This window comes from Brassica napus, chromosome C6, assembly GCF_020379485.1.
Source record: "Brassica napus cultivar Da-Ae chromosome C6, Da-Ae, whole genome shotgun sequence".
Classification (NCBI taxonomy): Eukaryota; Viridiplantae; Streptophyta; class Magnoliopsida; order Brassicales; family Brassicaceae; genus Brassica; species Brassica napus.
In genome coordinates, this window is record NC_063449.1 from 11436241 (window position 1) to 11453116 (window position 16876).

At 33.4% G+C, this 16876-nt stretch overlaps 3 protein-coding genes and 1 pseudogene across 3 annotated transcripts; 2 read left to right on the forward strand and 2 right to left on the reverse strand.

The window, feature by feature from the left end:
- Positions 1 to 1480: 1480 nt before the first annotated feature.
- LOC106430389 (PRA1 family protein G1-like) lies at positions 1481 to 3400 on the forward strand. The gene has a single exon (XM_013871169.3). The coding sequence runs from the start codon at positions 1827 to 1829 to the stop codon at positions 2382 to 2384; it is 558 nt and encodes a 185-aa protein (XP_013726623.1). The 5' UTR covers positions 1481 to 1826; the 3' UTR covers positions 2385 to 3400.
- Positions 3401 to 6885: 3485 nt separating this feature from the next.
- Positions 6886 to 10802, forward strand: LOC106395812 (high mobility group B protein 10). Its single transcript, XM_013836161.3, has 6 exons — positions 6886 to 7916; positions 8001 to 8079; positions 8232 to 8394; positions 8493 to 8537; positions 8614 to 8936; positions 9024 to 10802. Exons 1-6 carry the CDS (start codon positions 7732 to 7734, stop codon positions 9192 to 9194), a joined length of 966 nt encoding a protein of 321 aa, XP_013691615.1. The 5' UTR covers positions 6886 to 7731; the 3' UTR covers positions 9195 to 10802.
- Positions 10803 to 12179: 1377 nt separating this feature from the next.
- LOC106396448 (photosystem I reaction center subunit V, chloroplastic) lies at positions 12180 to 12986 on the reverse strand. Its single transcript, XM_013836839.3, has one exon. It carries the CDS (start codon positions 12818 to 12820, stop codon positions 12335 to 12337), a length of 486 nt encoding a protein of 161 aa, XP_013692293.1. The 5' UTR covers positions 12821 to 12986; the 3' UTR covers positions 12180 to 12334.
- A 287-nt stretch (positions 12987 to 13273) lies between these two features.
- LOC106391844 lies at positions 13274 to 16222 on the reverse strand (annotated as a pseudogene).
- Positions 16223 to 16876: the final 654 nt, after the last annotated feature.

A 16876-nucleotide genomic window follows, 5' to 3' on the forward strand; every position in this document is an offset into this window, starting at 1 on the left:
AGCGGTACAAAGACCTCCGAGGCAGGAAGTTCATCCCTCAACAATGTATCTCTCTCACGGACGACAATCTCTCTGATGTCAGAAGGGTTGTGACTGGAGCAGGTTTGATCCACACTCTCACTGATATCGATCCGTATCAGCCAAATGTAGTAAGAAAATTCATCGCTAATCTCCTTGATGCTGAGGAACGAGATGATGGTGTAGCTGTGTATGTCAGACGCTCTCTTGTTGATTTCTCTCAGAGTCTGATTAACTCTCTTTATTGCATTCCTGGGTTTGAAGAAGATCCCAACTGGATGGATGAAAGCATTGATGAAGTCTGTGGATTTCTCAGTGATGGTAGAATAAGACGGTGGGAGAACATGAGCTCGAAGTATCTCACTGCTACAAATCAGGTTTTGTACAAACTGGTCTGCTCGAACTGGATTCCTACCATGAACTACACATCTATGAATCAGAAGCGTCTCAGGTTTGTCTACATGCTTCATCATCATGACGGTTTTGATTTTGGGAAGCTGGTTTACGACCAAGTTATGGCAATGGCAGAGAACACTAAGACAGAGAAGACTCGTTGCATCATGTTTCCTACCTTGATTCAGCAAGTTCTTCTCTTTCAGCGCATTGTACCTCCTGACACTCGCGCTGATGAATTCACTGGCCTCCCAAAGCTGGTCGTCAAGGACGTTAAGGCTGGTCGTGGATCTGGAGCAGACTCAAGTACTGCCAGCCTTAAAGAAGATATCGATTGTACAATTGCTAGCCTTAAAGCCATTCGAGTTCGCCTGAGGAGTAAGGGAGTAGTACAGTTTCTGTCTCTTTACCTGTTGCTTGTCTAACAAAGATGATTTTTATCTTAATGTGCACCTAAGCAGGGGGAGACTATGTGCAATATGTGCCTCATCCGGGGTTTGATGGTGACGAGGAGAAGGATGGAGATGATGAATACGAGGAGGAGGATGGAGATGATTATGAATGACGACCGCGTCACATCTGAGTTTCATGTGAAAGCCTGATATTGATGTTTTCTATCTTGTGGCATCTAAGACTTAGATTATGTGTATCGGCTGTGTTTTATGAACCATGTTTGCAACTTATTTAAGAATGTGTTTCAGCTCGTGATTTGTGGTTCGTGTGTTCTAGTTATCTCCATGGTTGTGTTGTATGTTTGGTTTCATTGTAGGGTGCTTAGATTGTCACATTCAGATAAAAAAGGAGAGAATGTAAGCTCAGAAAAATGAGCTTGACGGATCGTGAAACAGAGGACGTGTTACACACACTGGTGGAAGTGTAACTTGCCGTTACAAGTTAGTTATGAGACGATGACGTGTCGATTACTCATTGGTTCCAGGATATTACTTTAGTGTGAAGCAAAGAAAATATGGAAGATTTGGGCTTATCACAATATTAGGAAAATAAGATATTGTGTTAAGTGTATTTAACCTGATTATCTTGGGTAGAGTTAGGTCAGTCGTTAAAACAATAAAAGCTAGAGCAAGAGGTTTGTTCTTGTGAGCTTATTGAAGACGAGTGTCTTGTTAGTGCAGCTCGTGCTTCTCTTTAGTGAGATTAGAAATTGGTCTGTATCTAGTCGTGTGAGATTGAGTGTAATTCGGATTAAACAGATCTAGGAAGATTGTTTAACAGATTTCTAATATACAAGAAAGCGTTCTTGGTATCTCGTGTTTTGTTCGTAGTCTCTGAACTTACAAGCCCTACGTGCCACCCACTTCTTTTTTGGTTTATACGTACACGTTTATTTAATTTCGGTCATATTGTTTTTTCCTCTTTGGTTGGTTGACCTGAGAACTCAAAAGCGGCGTCCAGCGATGCTACCACCGGAGAATCTTCCAATCACGGCGGAAGAGAGGCATCATTCTTTCGGTGAGGTTATCTCTCTTTCGGTGCAAAATCTAATTGCGTTTGTTTCTAGTCAACGTCCATGGTTGGAGTTTCTAGCATTAGGTTCTATGGACCTTCCTACCTCTTTCTCTTCCGCCGTCTCGCGCTCAAAAGTCAACCTCCGCCATTTCGTGGTTAACTACTCTCTCATGACCGCGGCTTCGATCACACTCTTCTTGGTTAGTAATCCGACGGCTCTTGTCACCGTTGCCACTTTTGCTATCTTGTGGTTGCTCTTATGCTTTTGTAGGGACCATCCTTTGGTCTTGTACGGTCGACAAGTTAGTGACAAAGTGATCTTCTTTGGATTGATCGTTGGCTCCTTCTGGGGATTGTGGCTCACGCATTGCTTCTTGAGTCTGGTTCTTGGGGTCTTGACAGGTGTCTTGCTTTGTTTGGTACATGCCGTCCTACGTAATCCAGATGACCTCTTTGTACAAGAAGAGGAAGTTGTTGTTCCTTCCAATTTTCTTCATTGGAGCTAAAAAACTTTGTGCTTATGTTTTCACTTTTGTACTACGTATGTTTTGACCTTTGCGGTGTGTATAACTGTAAGCTATCTGATCATATGAAATAAACCATAATTTCTATGGATAACCATAACATACAATTTCAAACCAAAGATGTTTCACTTCATCTTGACATAATAGTTCAATCAACTATAAAAGCTTATAGAAAAATTATATGTGCTGTTGTTGTAGGACTACATGCACTCGGGAAAAGGCCTTGGTAATACTGTTCAACTAGAAAATTATGCATGGATCCATTAATTAGGATTGCACTAAGCTTGAAAGATCACCATCCTCTATATTGGCTTGAGGCTTTCACAGTTATGCTTCTCTTGTGTAACGTTTCATAGCATAGCACCATATCCTCATACATCCATTAACTAGTCATCCGCAATGTATATAATCTATTAATTTAAGGGGAAATTACATATTTACCAGTGTTTTTAAAACCGGACCGACCCGATGGTTGGACCGGGTTCGACCATGAACCTGTTATATAGCCGGATTGGTCTAGTAATTGGTTCGACCATGAACCGGCCACATAGCCGGATTATATTTCAAAGTTATTAAACCAATAAAAACCACTAAAACTATCAAAAATCTATAAATCATCCATATAAACAAGAAACTAATTTATTTTTATAATATTTTATGTTCAAAATTGATTTATATTTTAACTACGCATCATGTTTACTATACTTTTATATTTAGATACTAAAAAATATTAAACTATATTATTGAACCAGGTTTGACCCGGTCGAACCATATTAAACCGTGACCCAAAATATTTCCGGTTCAGCTTCCGGTCCGGATTTAAAAACACTGATATTTACCACTTTCATGCTATCACTTTTCATTTTTGCCACCACTAGAATGACATTTAAAAAAATACCTTCTTCATTAAGTGACAAAAGACTTTTATGCCCATGTTCTTTATATAAATAATAAATAAATATTTAAATAAATAAAAATCTAAAAAAATAAAAAATAATTTTTTTAATTTTTTTCTGAATTATACTATTTAGAAATTCAAATCCTAAACCCTAAAACTCAACTCTAAACCCTAAACCATCAATCCTTTTGAAATACGAACCCTAAACCCTAAACCATCAATCCTAAACCCTATTTTTTTTTAAATAAACTCTAAACCCTGAAACATCAACTCTAAACTCTAACCCCCGAAACATCAACTCTAAACCCTAAACCCTAAACCTTCAACTCTAAACCCTAAAACATCAACTCTAAACCCTAAACCCTAAACTTCAACTCTAAGCCCTAAACTTTTTTTATAGTTGATGTTTTAGGGTTTAGGGTTTAGAGTTGATGTTTTAGGGTTTAGAGTTGAAGGTTTAGGGTTTAGGGTTTAGAGTTGAGGTTTCCGGTTTAGGGGTTAGAGTTGATGTTTCAGGGTTTAGAGTTTATTTAAAAAAAATAGGGTTTAGGATTGATGGTTTAGGGTTTAGGGTTCGTATTTCAAAAGGATTGATGGTTTAGGGTTTAGAGTTGAGTTTTAGGGTTTAGGGTTTGAATTTCGAAATAGTATAATTAAGAAAAAAATTAAAAAAATACTTTTTATTTTTTTAGATTTTTATTTATTTAAATATTTATTTATTATATATATAAAGAACATGAGCATAAGAGTTTTTTGCCACTTAATGAAGAAGATATTTTTTTAAAATGTCCTTCTAGTGGTGGCAAAAATGAAAAGTGGTAGCATGAAAGAGGTAAATATGTAATTTCCCCTTAAAAGAATTAGTTAATATGACATATTTGATTATTTACATTTATAATAAACCAACTATGAATTTGATTTTTTTTTTAATTATAACAAAATCTATTGATAAAGAATCTAACAAAATCTTACTAAAAATTTATATATATTTTTATAAAAGAATACATTAATTAATTTTGTAATTAGTAACATAATATTATTATAAATAAATGTTAATTAAAATTTTTATTATTAAACAAGAAAATAGAAAATACTATTTTATAAATTTTATAATTATATTCTGCATTATATAAAAATAGAAGTTATTTATGAATTAAATATAAAATATATTAAATAGGTATATTGACAATTTTATTTAGAAAAATATTTCATTTCAAGAAATTATCAATACTCATCATTAAAATGAGTTAAAATTCATAAAATTTATAATATTCTTATACAAAAATAAATTTATTAACATAGGTTAATATTTTATATCTACAACTATATGTTATCTATTTATTTATTTTAGAACTCTCAACAATATATAGTTTGAAAACGTTTATATACAAAATATACTGGTATATAATAACTTTTAGTTCATATACTATTTAAAATATATGTTATTAGAAAACTATGAAATTTTAATATTTCATTTAAAATATTAATGACAAATCAAATTTTAATTATAAATTTATTTTTTTATTTTAATTATGAAAAATTTGTTGAGAAAATTAAGAAAGCATTACCAAAAATTCAAATATTTTTTATAAAATAATGAATTAATGTAGCAACAAAAAAATAATTCAAAATTCATGTAATCTTTCAAACTCAAAAATAGATGTGTAAATTTCCAAAGTTTTCTTGATAAAATATACAATTTTGAAAATAAATATTCAAACTCAAAATGATAATATTTCAAATTTTACAAAAAATAAAATCAAAGATAATAAATAATAACTTTTTGAAATGCACCACTAAAAACACGAACTATATATATGTCGTAAAAATTAAAGCAATCTAATATTTTAGAATCTTAATTAAAAAAACTTAATATCATAACATCCAAAAATATCATATATCAATTAAATTTGCAAAAATAATATGACTGATGCTACTATGTATAAAATTTACTAAAATAATAGGACAATATTAATTAACAAAGCAATATTTTTACTTAGAAATCCCAAAAAGTAATAAAATGAGATATGTTAAAGTATATTTTTAAACACAAAATGTAAATATAAATTATCTTAAACATATGTATTTTCTATAATATAAATAAATAAATTTAAAGATGTATTATATGCAAAATGTATAAATGAAAGAAAAAATATATATTTTGGAGGAGGTTCTTTATTTGATTATTTTATATTGTTATTTTATTGTACATAACTCGAAAATATATTCGTAAGTAGTAAAAATTATAACAAAATAAATGGAAAATTGCCACAAATACCGTATTCATAGTACACTTTTCATGTTTACACTAACCACTTTTACCATCATTTTTAATGAAGAGAAAAAGACACTTATACTCCTAGAGTTAACTAATCTAGACTTAGGGTTTAGAGTTGAGGGGTGTGGTCGGGTTTTTGGAGTATAAAATTTAAGATTCTAATGAATATATAAATAAATACTTAAAAATATAAAAGAAATTTAAAAAAATAGTTTCAAACATAATTTTCTATTTTCAAAAAGAAAATTTGATTTATTATATATATAGATAACAAGGGTATAAAAGTCTTTTTCCACTTAATGATGAATGTATTTTTTTAAATGTCTCTTTAATGGTGGTAAAGATGAAAAGTGGTACCATGAATGTGGTAAACATAAAATTTCGTCAAAATAAAATGTATTAAATAAATCACTATATATTAATAATACCGAATAAGAAATATAAACAATAATATTATAAATTTACAAAATATATAACACTAAAATGAAAATTGTATATTTAAAATATTTATAATAGTATAAAATACATTTATAATATGAAAAATATCCGCACGAACGTACGGATCAAAATCTAGTTAACTATTAAGTAATGGTTCGACCCAATTATCTCTTCCGGGTTTAGACAGTAATAGTTTTTTATGGACATAATCTACCAGGTATATATATTCGTTTAACAAACTTATTAATATATTCTAAATAAAAAGTTATAATTTGTGGTCCATTTCAACTTTTTGATAAAAAATTGAGAGATTTAGATCTAGTTTAGTTGCATTTGTGTTTTTCACTTTCAAATCAGCTCTAATATATGTGTGCGTGACTTTTCCTAATACTGGGAAGATTTGGGCTGAAGCCCAGTTTCGGACTGAAACCCATAATTCTTCAGATCCGAAATGAAACATATAATATGTAATATTATTTTTACCTACCGTCACTCGATCATGTAACTTCTGAACTTGTCCTATGGTGTTTGTTAATTTGAGCTAATGCCACTCAATATGATAATATTTATTTTAACCAATATATATATACATGGCTAATTTTGTTCAAACACAAAACTTATTCACATGCTTCGGACTGAAACCCATAATTCTTCAGATCCGAAACGAAACATATAATATGTAATATTATTTTTACCTACCGTCACTCGATCATGTAACTTCTGAACTTGTCCTATGGTGTTTGTTAATTTGAGCTAATGCCACTCAATATGATAATATTTATTTTAACCAATATATATATACATGGCTAATTTTGTTCAAACACAAAACTTATTCACATGTTAATACCGAAACAAATCTATCAACTAGTTATATTTAAAATTTTGCCCAAAATGGCTAAAATGTGTTCAACATCTCTATTACTAATACTTTATTACTAGTTATAGATTAAAATTTATTTATTTATACGACATTTGTCACATATCTCAAATCTTTCACAAAAAGTAAAGATTTTGATATAAATTATTTACATTATTTAACTCAAAATGAAATCAGCTTTACTAAGAAAATTCAGTATATATATATATATATGTATAAAGATAAAAAAATTTGTTATCGACAAAAAATTATAATTATATTTTGAAACATTGCCAAAAGAGTCATTAACATATATTCAACACCTCTATTACTATATGTAGATTTGAATTTATTTAGTTATATATATATATATATATATATATATATGTTTACTATTAACTTAATTCAACCCTTAACACAATTTTGAAAGATTTAGAATAAAATTAGTTGCGTTATTTTTATTTCAAATGAAATTATCTTTACTAAGAAAAATTAAGAATATACGTATAAGGATAAATCTTTTGGTCAAAATATAAAAATTAATCATTTTGACCAATTTTTCGATACGGACAAAAAATGGGATTATATTCTAAAATTTACTAAGACTATTAAAATGTATTAAATATCTCAATTATTATTCATAGATTTTAATTTATTTATTAATTGGTACGAAGACTAAACAAAATAGAAATGAAGTAATATCTTGGTGAAGATAAACCAAAAAAGTGTATAAATACTAGTCCCTGGTATCAGATTTGAAGAAAACATAGCATTGCTTTCCCTTAATTAAACCCCCAAACATGCAAGTTTAAACAATAGAAAAAAATATTTCCAACCTTCTTGTCACAAAAAAAAAAACATGTCGACCAATGAGACTTTAACTGATTCGCAACTTCAAATGGTTCCCGCCTATGGCTCTTCTTCAGACAACATGAGCGACGGCGAATCCTCTCGTACGGCTTCGTACAATGATCTTGTCCAAAACCCTAATCTTTTCTTGGACAAGCTCCGTGATTTTCTCGAAAAAATTGGCAAAACTCTGGAGTGAGTTTTGCATTTTTTCCTCCCTCTATTTTTTGTGTGTGTTTTGTGTGTTTATACTAAAGAATAATCTACATCTAACTGAAGGTTTCCTACTGTGTGCGGAGAGAGTCTGGATCTGCATCAGCTTTTCGTGGCGGTCACAAAACGAGGTGGTCTTCAAATGGTATATATCTCTCTATATGATCTTAGTTTCATATTTAGCATGCATGCTTCCAATTGAACATCAAGTTTTAAAGCTTTTGTTGTTTCTTAAAATCTATATATATATACGTAATACAAATCTTGTGTGTCTTTGAAATCCTGGTGTGATTCTAGGTGATCAAGAAGCGTAAGGCCAAAGAAGTGACTGAAGCATTTAACTTGAAGAAACCATTGACCAACGCAGCATATGTTGTAAGGAGGATTTATCGGAGGATGCTCCTTGAATTCGAGCATGTGTATTTCTTTGGACAACCACTTTCTTCATTCTGGGAGAGAGGTCTGATAATAATAATTATTATAATAATCATTTTTTTTTTGTCTAACTCTGAGATTAACAACATAAACTATGTTCTCCCCTTTTTTGTTTTTTTACAGAAGAAGATGTGAAGCGCCTTGTGGAGAACGGTGTACATGACCAAGGTACTCAAGTTTACATGCAAGCTGTGTAATTAATTGTATCAATTAGTCTTGAGATTTTGCATTGTGAAACTTTCAGGTATACAACTTGGCTCCATGATTGATGAATGGATCATCGATGGGAAGTTTGACGACGGCTATCTTGTGACCGTAAAGATGGGATCACAGGAGCTCAAAGGAGTGCTTTACCACTCTGCTACTCGCGAAACTCCTCGAAGACGCAAGAAGAAAGCAAAACTGTCTCATGTGGATTCTTTGCGCCCTAAGTTCCGCAGAAGCGGTTATAACTTCTTCTTCGCCGAGGAACACAAGAGGCTTAAGACTGCGTACGCTGGGCAGGAACGTTCCCTCCTCAAGGAGATCGGGAACAATTGGAGGAACCTCTCTCCATCTGATAGAGAGGTAACGAAGTAAAACTCTCTCTTGAAACATAAGGAATAATATTTGTTTTAACGGGGTTTTGTTTTCTTGAATGATTTATGAAAATAGATTTATCAAGGAAAAGGGGCTGAGGATATGGAGAGGTACAAGACGGATATGGCTGCGTACAAATCCTTCGTTGATTCTTATGCGGCGGGAAGTGTTGCTGCGACTGATGATGCTGTGGCTGAGGCTGAAGCTGAGGGTGAAGGTGAGGATGAAGCCGAGGCGGGTCTCTAGTCTGTCTTATCTGCTTGCACCTTTTTTTTATTTTTCAGCATTTTATAATTTAATAATAAGTTGTACAGTTGGCCATAAATTTACATGCGTGTAATCTTTGCCAACTTTTACATAAGTTGTTGTTGTCTTTCCTTTGTTCTTTCTGTTTTTCTGTTTCCCTTTGAGAACTTTTAATTTAATCATAAGTTATTTAACTTTCTTAGTATTTTATTTCTGCAATTTTTCTTATAATTTTATATTAACATCAATTTTATGTTAAGGATATTAGCAGAGAAAATGGAGATTTTTGTGTGTGCCCGCGTTGGTGGTTTTTGTAGTATTATGGTTTTAAAACGCGCTGAAAAAGGGATACCCTTCTTTTTTAATAGTTGTTTATTTTTATTTTCTAGTATTATGATTTTATCCTGGTTGTTTTTTCTAAGTTTCTCGGGATATTTTCGTTTTCTGCCGGCTTTTGTAATCAAAAAGATATCTGTTTTGCTCCGAACTTCATTGTTATATATGGTTAGCGCAGATTATTCGGCGGGTTCTAGAGTAAAATTTTCAGAAAGGATCTCTTCCGTAACAGTTTTAACCAAAGAAAAAGATATATCTTCATCTGAAGAACTTTTATCGTGTAAACAATGAAGTTAACTGCAGCCCGTTGTGATGTGGAAAAAAAAATTGATTGTTAAAAAGCGCGGAACAAGATCATTGTAATAACAATGTATTTGCAACATCCAACAAAATTTCGGTATGGACTTCATCATTGATGTAACTTGTAGTTATATTTGTCAGATCATATTTTCTAAAGGATTATATTGTTTCTCAAGAGCTTGTTTTGGTTTTTTTGATGTGATGTATCATATCAACATTTATGTTAATGTCTTTGATAGACAATATTGAATAAATAAATTTTAAACAAAAAAAGGCATGATTTTAGCCATAATATAATACGTACTGAATTAAATTGGGTACAATAATGAAATGCATATCAAAAAAATGAATATGAATATAATAAAATTTCTGAAATCAGTGGATTAGAGATTTTAATATTTTCATGAAAATATCTAACACCATATCCAACTCATTCCTATTTTAGAGATTTATATGATAGAATAAGAATGTTATAATTTTTTTCCATTTATTGAAAAAACTATTTTCCTTTTATATATAGAAATTAATCTAACATTCTTCTAAAAACAGAAGGAAATATATATGCCATTGAATACATTGAAACAAAATCTAATCTTATTTTGTCCTATCTTAGAGATGAGTTGGAAATGATGTAAGCAGTTAAACATCTATATTATTAAAATTAAAGTACTTTTGTGAATTGTTTGGAAACATGGAGAGCGGTATAAAAAAAGTATAATATTGTTTAGAAACATGAATATCAATATTTTTTTTGTCATCATATACAGACTCATACTGACTTTGTGAACCAAACTGGTAACCCTACATCCATGTGCACGGCGAAAGACGATTGTTATCAGTAGGCTTACGTTATTTAGAAAAATTAGAAGTACATTATATTATGAGAAACTATCTATATAGACCAGTTTTAAAATATACGAAAATAATCCAGTCTAATTACTTAAAAACATTTTTTGTCTAAAATAATCATTAAAAAATAAACTTTATATACATATTTCAAATAAAAATAATAATTCAAAATTGATTTATATCAAAAATTGATTCAAAAATATACATATATTCAAAAATTTATTTTTACTAAAATAATTTCCAATAGCCATTATAAAAAAAAGTTTTCAATATATATAATAAAAATACAATACAAAGTCCAATTTTAAACACCAACTTAAATTATGGTTTTATATTTCACATTAAGTTTTAAAAATATAATATATGTGATTATTTTTATATGATGATACATATAAAATACTACTAATTATAAGATTACTTATATGATGGTACGTATAAAATTTGATTAATTATATGATGACATGAAAAATAAATAACAACATATTTTTGAAAAAATACATCTACGTGGACGGGCGCGCAGATCAAAGTCTAGTATTAGCTTATAATTTATGTTAACATCAATTTAATTTTTTAAGGCATGGCGTTAACCATAAAATAATACATACCGCATAAAAAATGGGTACAATAATGAAATGCATAACCAAAAAAATGAAGTTTCTGAAATCATATGGATTAGAGATTTTAATGTTTTCATGAAAATACAGTAAAAACTTTATAAATTAATAATGTTGGGACCATGATATTTTTTATTAATTTATAGAGTTATCAATTTACAAAATTTTATTTTTTCAGACCTTGCAGTATATACATTAATTTAACTTTAAAAATCAATTTTTATACGATTTTACTATACTATTTGGTGTATATAAAATATGTTCCAGAATTTAAGTGTTGTTTTAGATATAATTTTACAAAATAATATCAAATATATTGAAATGTTAAGAAAACACAAAATAAATTGTATTGTGAATATAACATAAATAATATAAATTTTTATACTTATATAAACTAAATATACATATATAAATTATTAATTTATGATTTTAATGGGACTATATATTTACATAGGATTTTCTAAAAAAAAAACTTATTATCTTATCAATTTGTGTATTTTGAACCATCTCAACTCGGGACCGAACAAATTATTAATTTACTGTGTTTTTTAATTTATAGAAATCTAACAATACTAAAAGCAGGATATACTCAACTCTTAGTCTGTCCACATCAGCACATAAAATAATCTAATCAAAATGTGCCACCTCAACTTAAAATCAACCGTAACTGCTAATAGAAATTTTATTAATATTCCGTGTTTATTAATTTATAAACTTTCTACTGTATAGATAAACTAAGCACTTAAGCATACTAGCTTTCTCACTATCGAATTTTATCTCTTTTTCCATTGTGTTTATCGAATTTTATCTCTGTTTAGGAAATTTAAATGTTGCAAGACGAAAGAGACAAAGCCCCTTTACATTTTTACCAAAAAAAAAAAAAAAAGAGACAAAGCCCCATAAAATAACAACAGAAAAAGGGTGATGACAACAAAAAAAACAACAACAGGAGAAGGGAAAGAAGGATAATAGAATAGGTAGCTTGCGATACAAGTCAAACATATACATACACACGAAACAGAAATTGATTGGAAAAAAGAATCAGCCAAAGAAGCTAGGATCATAGCCATTGCTAGAAGTGGCCAAGACATAGTAAGCAACGATGTGACCAATAGAACCCCAAGCAAGAACATCAACAATGTTGAACCCAACTGGATCGTTCGACTTCAGGAGGCTTACGTACTCCTTAGCACGATCATCTCCTGCTTCGAAGTGGGTTTTACCGTTCTGCTCCGGCACCTGTTTGGCAACGTTCTCTCTCTGGAAGTTGAAGAAGACGAACCGGCCTAGGAAGAGGGAGAGACCGGTGCTGAGGCTTATGACGACGGATGGGCTGAGCTCGGCTCTCACGACGGCGGAGGAGGAAGATCTTCTTCCGGAGGTGGTGGATAGCTTGGGTAAGGCAGAGGAGGAGCCACCGAGGCGGAGGGGACGGAGGCCGTGGAAGGAGATGGAGTTTGGGTTTTTCTGAGAGATTACAGTGGAGAAAGTTGTGGGAGCGAGCAAAGCAGATGCGCTTGTCGCCATGTTAATCTTCTTCTTCTTCTGAGTGTTTCAGTGCAATAGAGAATGAGTGGTTTTGGATTTATGATCTTTAGCTTGGGAGAAGACGTTAATTTGTGAGGAGGATACGATTCCGGGTTTGATGATATGGCTATCTATCATTGGTTCTTTTTGGATTATGAGATTTCAGACCAATAATGTGCCTTAAAAAAGTACCTAGTTTAGGCGGTTTCAACATAAAATTCAAATTTGCGCTAAGGCCCTCACAGTTTATACGTTTTTCCTTAAAAACGCCTAATTTTTACTTCTGCTCGAATTATTCCACGCATATTGCGAAAACAAACTATCAATATTTACGTTGAAGCCCTCTAATTTTAACGGTTCTACTTATAGCCCACATTTATTTTATAGTCCGACACAACACAGAACCAGCTCAAAAGGATCAAATCGAGCCCTTATGTCGGCCAGAGTAAAAAGTTTATGCAAACCCAAGCTGAACTTCAACACTTATGTACAAGTACAACATACATGAACTGCAACACTCATAAGAAGAAAAACATAACTAACTAAATCGACTCTCTCTCTTACTTGTACAACACATTCATTATTAACACCACTAGAGATTCGGTTTATTACTGTTAATTTTTACAGGACTGTGGCTCTTTTATTCTTCTGATAGCTCGAATGGTTTATAGATATGAATCAAGGTAAGAGTAGTTGTGGTGCCTTCCATACTCAAGGAGACTACCATAAGTGCGGTCCCAAACACCGATGAAGAGAGCTTCCGTGTCAGGACTGAAGGATATTCCCGAGATCTCCCCAAAGAAATCAATCTCCTGCTCTGTCTCATACCCTTTCGAGACATCGTACACATGGACAAAGTCAGCTGGCTCAGCCGTTGCCATGTATCTCCCATCAGACGTGTAGCGGATGGAACGGATTGCCCCAAGGTTACCCCTCAAGACAGCAACAGATTTAGAGAGGTTGCGTACGTCCCAGACCCTGCAGGTCTTGTCTTGGTTACCTGTGGAGAAAGTGAGCCCATCCGGGTGCCACGCCGATGCAAAGGAGAAGTCTAAATGTCCTACTACCGTTCCCAGTGTCTGTCAGGAAATATCCAACTAGAGTTAGAAGAAAAGCGAATTTTATTTATTCAGAAGATTTTTGAAGATAGAGTGAGTGTCTCTCTGCACCTTTCCAGTGTTGGGGTCAGAAGGCCCTCAGGGTTGTCTCCCACAATCGTCAATAGTTTACCATCAGGACTCAGAGACGTGTGCTGACAACAAAAATGTAAAGGATAGTGTTATTAGTAAAACTTACTGCCACAAGTGTGTGACGCATCAAGGAAAAGTCAAGAATCAAGAAACAAGAAGGGACTTACATTGACAGGCCAAGGAAAGCGAAAATAGTTCAAAAGCTGATATCTCTCCATATCAAAATCTCTGACTCCACAATCATTATTTGAGGCGATGAAATGAAGCGCGCCACTGCAGAAAAGCAGACGCCAAAAGGATATGTTACAAGTTGGCAAAAAAAAAAAGACTACATGGAGCAAAAAAAGAGACAAGCAAGTACACCTGGGTTTGTTATAGATCTCAATTGCATTGGTGATAGCATTGTCATCATAAGTTGTTCTCCAGCAAAAGCTCACACCAGGTCTATCAAGATGCTGAATCAATTATCAACAGTTAGATTAGATTGCATGTACATGAGATCATTCATCCATCCATGCTTCCTAACAAAACTCTAGAGAGTTACCTTGCATATAATTTCTCTTTGAAATCCACCAGCAACTAAAAATTTATCTTTCACAGCAAGTGAACTCACTTGAATCTTTGTAAATTCCTCCAACAAACTTCCAGGATGTTTCTGCAACCCACACAACAACCTACCATTAGCTAGCTGATGTGGAGATTAAATTTTATAGAAGAAGAACATTCTAACCTCGGATGGGGAAACGTGACCTTGAACATTGAGAACCTCATGCTTTCGACATGTCAAAGTAGAATAGTGGTTCACCAAAAAATTTGACATAAGGTAGACATCGTGCTTAGATGTTGCCCATACCAAATTTCTCAACTACAATACAAAAAGATAAAATTGACTTTTTTACATGTCTCCACGTAAAAGCTTTGAATGAATGTAAAAAAAAAAAAAAAAAAAGAGGCTATGGCTTTTTGAAGATAAACCTGGAAATGAATAATACTTGATTTGATAGATCTTGAGTTCCGCCAGAAATCATAGAAAAGGGACCCTTTCTGTGTGACCATGCAATCCTGAGGATGTGATTAAGCAAATGAATGAGGTATGATAACAGTTGAAAGCATAAGGGTGAGAGAGAATGAGGGAGTAAGAGTTACTTTGGCCGATGAATCACCAGAGTTAGGGACATTCTCATAGTTTATGTACTGTTCAAGTCTAGTTTGTCTGTATTGGTCTCTGCTTATGGTAATACTGAGCCTGTCCCAAGGAATGCCCTGTATGTCTTTCCCTTTCCGAGCTTGAGCAGCTGAAGTATCACCTATTTTGTTATTCTGTAACCCCCCACACAGCATAAGAGTAAGAGATTGCGAAGAAAAACACTCACTTTCCGATATTAGCTATAACATTCCACTCAATAGGGGATTATAAGACTTACAGAGTAGTCAAACTCGTCGACATCAGAGTCCCATGCATCCCCATGAAAATCATCATCTAAACCGTCATGAACCTCTTGCATTTGATCACCAACATGGTTCATGTAGGGGGCAGGATCCTCCGGTTGGAAATTGGACATTTTTATTTTAGTTGGATGATAAAGGGGCACCTGCATATATGTGGAAGATCACCTTTATTTACAGAAGCTACAATAGTAGAATCCAGTTGAGCAACAAGCTCAAAACACAGTGTCCTAACAAGTGAAGAACAATGTATAAAAGAGACAGCATCTAAGATTTGAGACTTGGGGAGACCATAATTTATCTGCTTGAGTTTCAATTAAAATCTAGACAGTAGATACTCCGAGATCCAACAAGCAAAGCACAAGTAAAGAAAGCAAAGATCAAAACATCCGAGAGCCCTCTGCGCAAACATTTTTAAAAAGAGTCCATGTCCGATTTCTATGTTATCCAACGAACAAAACGACTTCGACGGCTCAGACACACACAAAAGAGTTCGGTTTCAGCAAGCAGCAAAACGAAACCAAAGTGAAAACAATACAAAAGTACAAAGCGATGGTAATATAGAATAAAGAAGAACTAAGGAGCACAAACTCAGTAACACGCACAAAAGGATTGGCTTGCCAGAGAGAGAGAGAGAGAGAGTCCAGAAAACAAGAACAAAGCGAGAGACAGAGAGGGCCCGAGATTTATCTTCCTCCTCCTTCACAGTCCCTACCAAGGGAGGTCCCAATTTTTTCACAGTCCCTACCATTTTACCCTTCCATTATTAAAATTAGCTCAGACTATTGAGGGACTGATTTGTCTTTACCTCATTGCCCTTTATGAAGAGTAATAAGTTGCCATCATTATGTAATCTAAACTCTCGCCAATGCGTTAACAAAAATCCAGCTTGTATTAGACCAATTTGAAGAGAGAGAGAAAAGAGAGAAAACGTGTGAGAGGAAAGCACCGACGTCCGGCGGCGCGTATGCGCGCGTGCCGGCGCCGGTGGCTCCCTTCTTGTCGATCTATGCTAGGTTTCCCACTGTGCGCGTCGATCTGCTGTCCTATCCGATATATTTTCGGATCTGGACTAGGGTTTTATCGCCTGAAGAGATCTGTCTACGGAGGGTTTCAAACGGCGGTAACCTCTCCTTCTCTGGATTCGTGGTGAGGTAGTAGGACGCGGCTCGTCGTGACAGCTTGTTAGTTTTTTGGGTTGAAGTTAGGGTTTATTCCGGGAGGCGGAGGCTCCGTTAGTTCCGCCGTCGCCGTTCAAGTTTCCGGGGGGTGGAGGCTTCTTCAGTTCTGCGTCGCCGGCAAAGTCTCCGGGAGGTAGAGGCTCTCTCAGCTCTGCGTCGTCGGATCATGCACCAAGAGGTGAAGGCGTCCTATACCTTGCCTCGTCGGCTCTTGCTTTTTCTTCTTCTGGTTAATTTTT

Coding starts and splice junctions, on each gene's coding strand:
- LOC106395812 (XM_013836161.3), top strand. CDS start 7,732: ATGTCGACCAATGAGACTTTAACTGATTCGCAACTTCAAATGGTTCCC. Junction 7,917..8,000: donor AAAATTGGCAAAACTCTGGA/GTGAGTTTTGCA, acceptor ATCTAACTGAAG/GTTTCCTACTGTGTGCGGAG. Junction 8,080..8,231: donor AACGAGGTGGTCTTCAAATG/GTATATATCTCT, acceptor GTGTGATTCTAG/GTGATCAAGAAGCGTAAGGC.
- LOC106396448 (XM_013836839.3), bottom strand. CDS start 12,820: ATGGCGACAAGCGCATCTGCTTTGCTCGCTCCCACAACTTTCTCCACT.
- LOC106430389 (XM_013871169.3), top strand. CDS start 1,827: ATGCTACCACCGGAGAATCTTCCAATCACGGCGGAAGAGAGGCATCAT.